The sequence below is a fragment of the Plectropomus leopardus genome, unplaced genomic scaffold, assembly GCF_008729295.1.
Source record: "Plectropomus leopardus isolate mb unplaced genomic scaffold, YSFRI_Pleo_2.0 unplaced_scaffold13221, whole genome shotgun sequence".
NCBI lineage: Eukaryota > Metazoa > Chordata > Actinopteri > Perciformes > Serranidae > Plectropomus > Plectropomus leopardus.
This window is the reverse complement of record NW_024614083.1, coordinates 1-1,184: the sequence shown is the minus strand read 5'-3', so window position 1 is coordinate 1,184 and position 1,184 is coordinate 1. Positions and strand designations below refer to the sequence as shown.

General features: G+C 42.6%; 1 protein-coding gene across 1 annotated transcript; it reads right to left on the bottom strand.

Annotated features, from left to right (window-relative positions):
* Positions 1-34: 34 nt before the first annotated feature.
* On the bottom strand, positions 35-828 carry LOC121963911 (echinoidin-like; the record flags this gene model as incomplete). Its single annotated transcript, XM_042514144.1, has 3 exons — positions 35-166; positions 469-615; positions 695-828. Coding segments are annotated over 3 exons (398 nt in total), but the record flags the coding sequence as incomplete, so codon positions are not given.
* Positions 829-1,184: the final 356 nt, after the last annotated feature.

The window sequence follows — 1,184 nt, the reverse complement described above, 5'->3', positions numbered from 1 at the left end:
GTGTGTGTGTGTGTGTGTGTGTGTGTGTGTGTGTGTGTGTGTGTGGTCTTTACTCACTCCCGTGGTTCACCACCACACAGTTGTGACCGCTGCGATGTTGCGGACTCCCGTAGAACCATTTGGCGAAGCCGAACGTGGAGCCGTCGGTCCATCTATAGCCGGACGTCTTCAGGAAAGAAAACGGTTAACGATCATAAAACATCTTCAGCTTTCATCAGCAGAGGGAGTATTCAGATCCTTTACTGCAGTAAAAGTACTAACAATGTGACATTTTCAAATTTGAAATTTGTCCACAGAAACGTAGTGCAGTAAAAGGTACAAAACTTTTCTCTGAAGTATAGCGGACTACAAGTTACATAAAATGGGAATACCGAGGTTAAGTACAAGTACATTGACTTTGGACTGAGGTGGAGTACTTGAGTAAAAGTACTACATGAAACTACTTCAGCTGAAGCTTTTGCTGCTCACCGAGGTTTTGCCACTCCCTCCGATCCAGAAATGGTCGTTGGTTGTCGGGGATTTTTTGGAGCTCCTCAAGCTCAGACAGAACACGTGATGGTTCTCCGCGCTGTTGTGAACGGATGCCAGATGACCTCCCTGACCCGCGCAGAAACTCTGAAACCAACAAACACGTCAGCGATACCGCTGCTCGCCGTCTGAACAGGATGAGTTTATGTGTCGCGTGTGTCGTCACCTCCGCCTGCGTGAAGGTTTTACTCAGAGCGAAGTACTTCACACACTGGCTGTCGGACAGCCGGACCCATCCGTCCCTGCAGGACCGCGGACGATAATTCTGGTGGCAGTTAGACCGAGCCAGAGATGCCAGAGCTGCGAAAATACACCAGCTTTAACGCAGCAGCCCGCAGCTAAGTATCTGTACATATATATATACTGGAAATTGAAAAATCCAACAATTGCTTCTTTTCTTTTTTCTTTCTTCTTTCTTTTTTTTGACAGTTTCTTGCTGTGACAAATTTTGTAATTTTGGCAGTTTTTATCTTGGCTGGCCTGCAGGTTTGGATGGCATGTTTTCTTTAAGAATCACTCAAAATTTAAAAAAATAAAATAAAATAACATCTTTAATTAATGGAAATACAATTTAATTCAATTACATTTAAAAAAATAAAGAATAAAACAAAGTGTTTAAAGAACACAAATTGCCAAAAAGAATTTAAGAAAAAAAA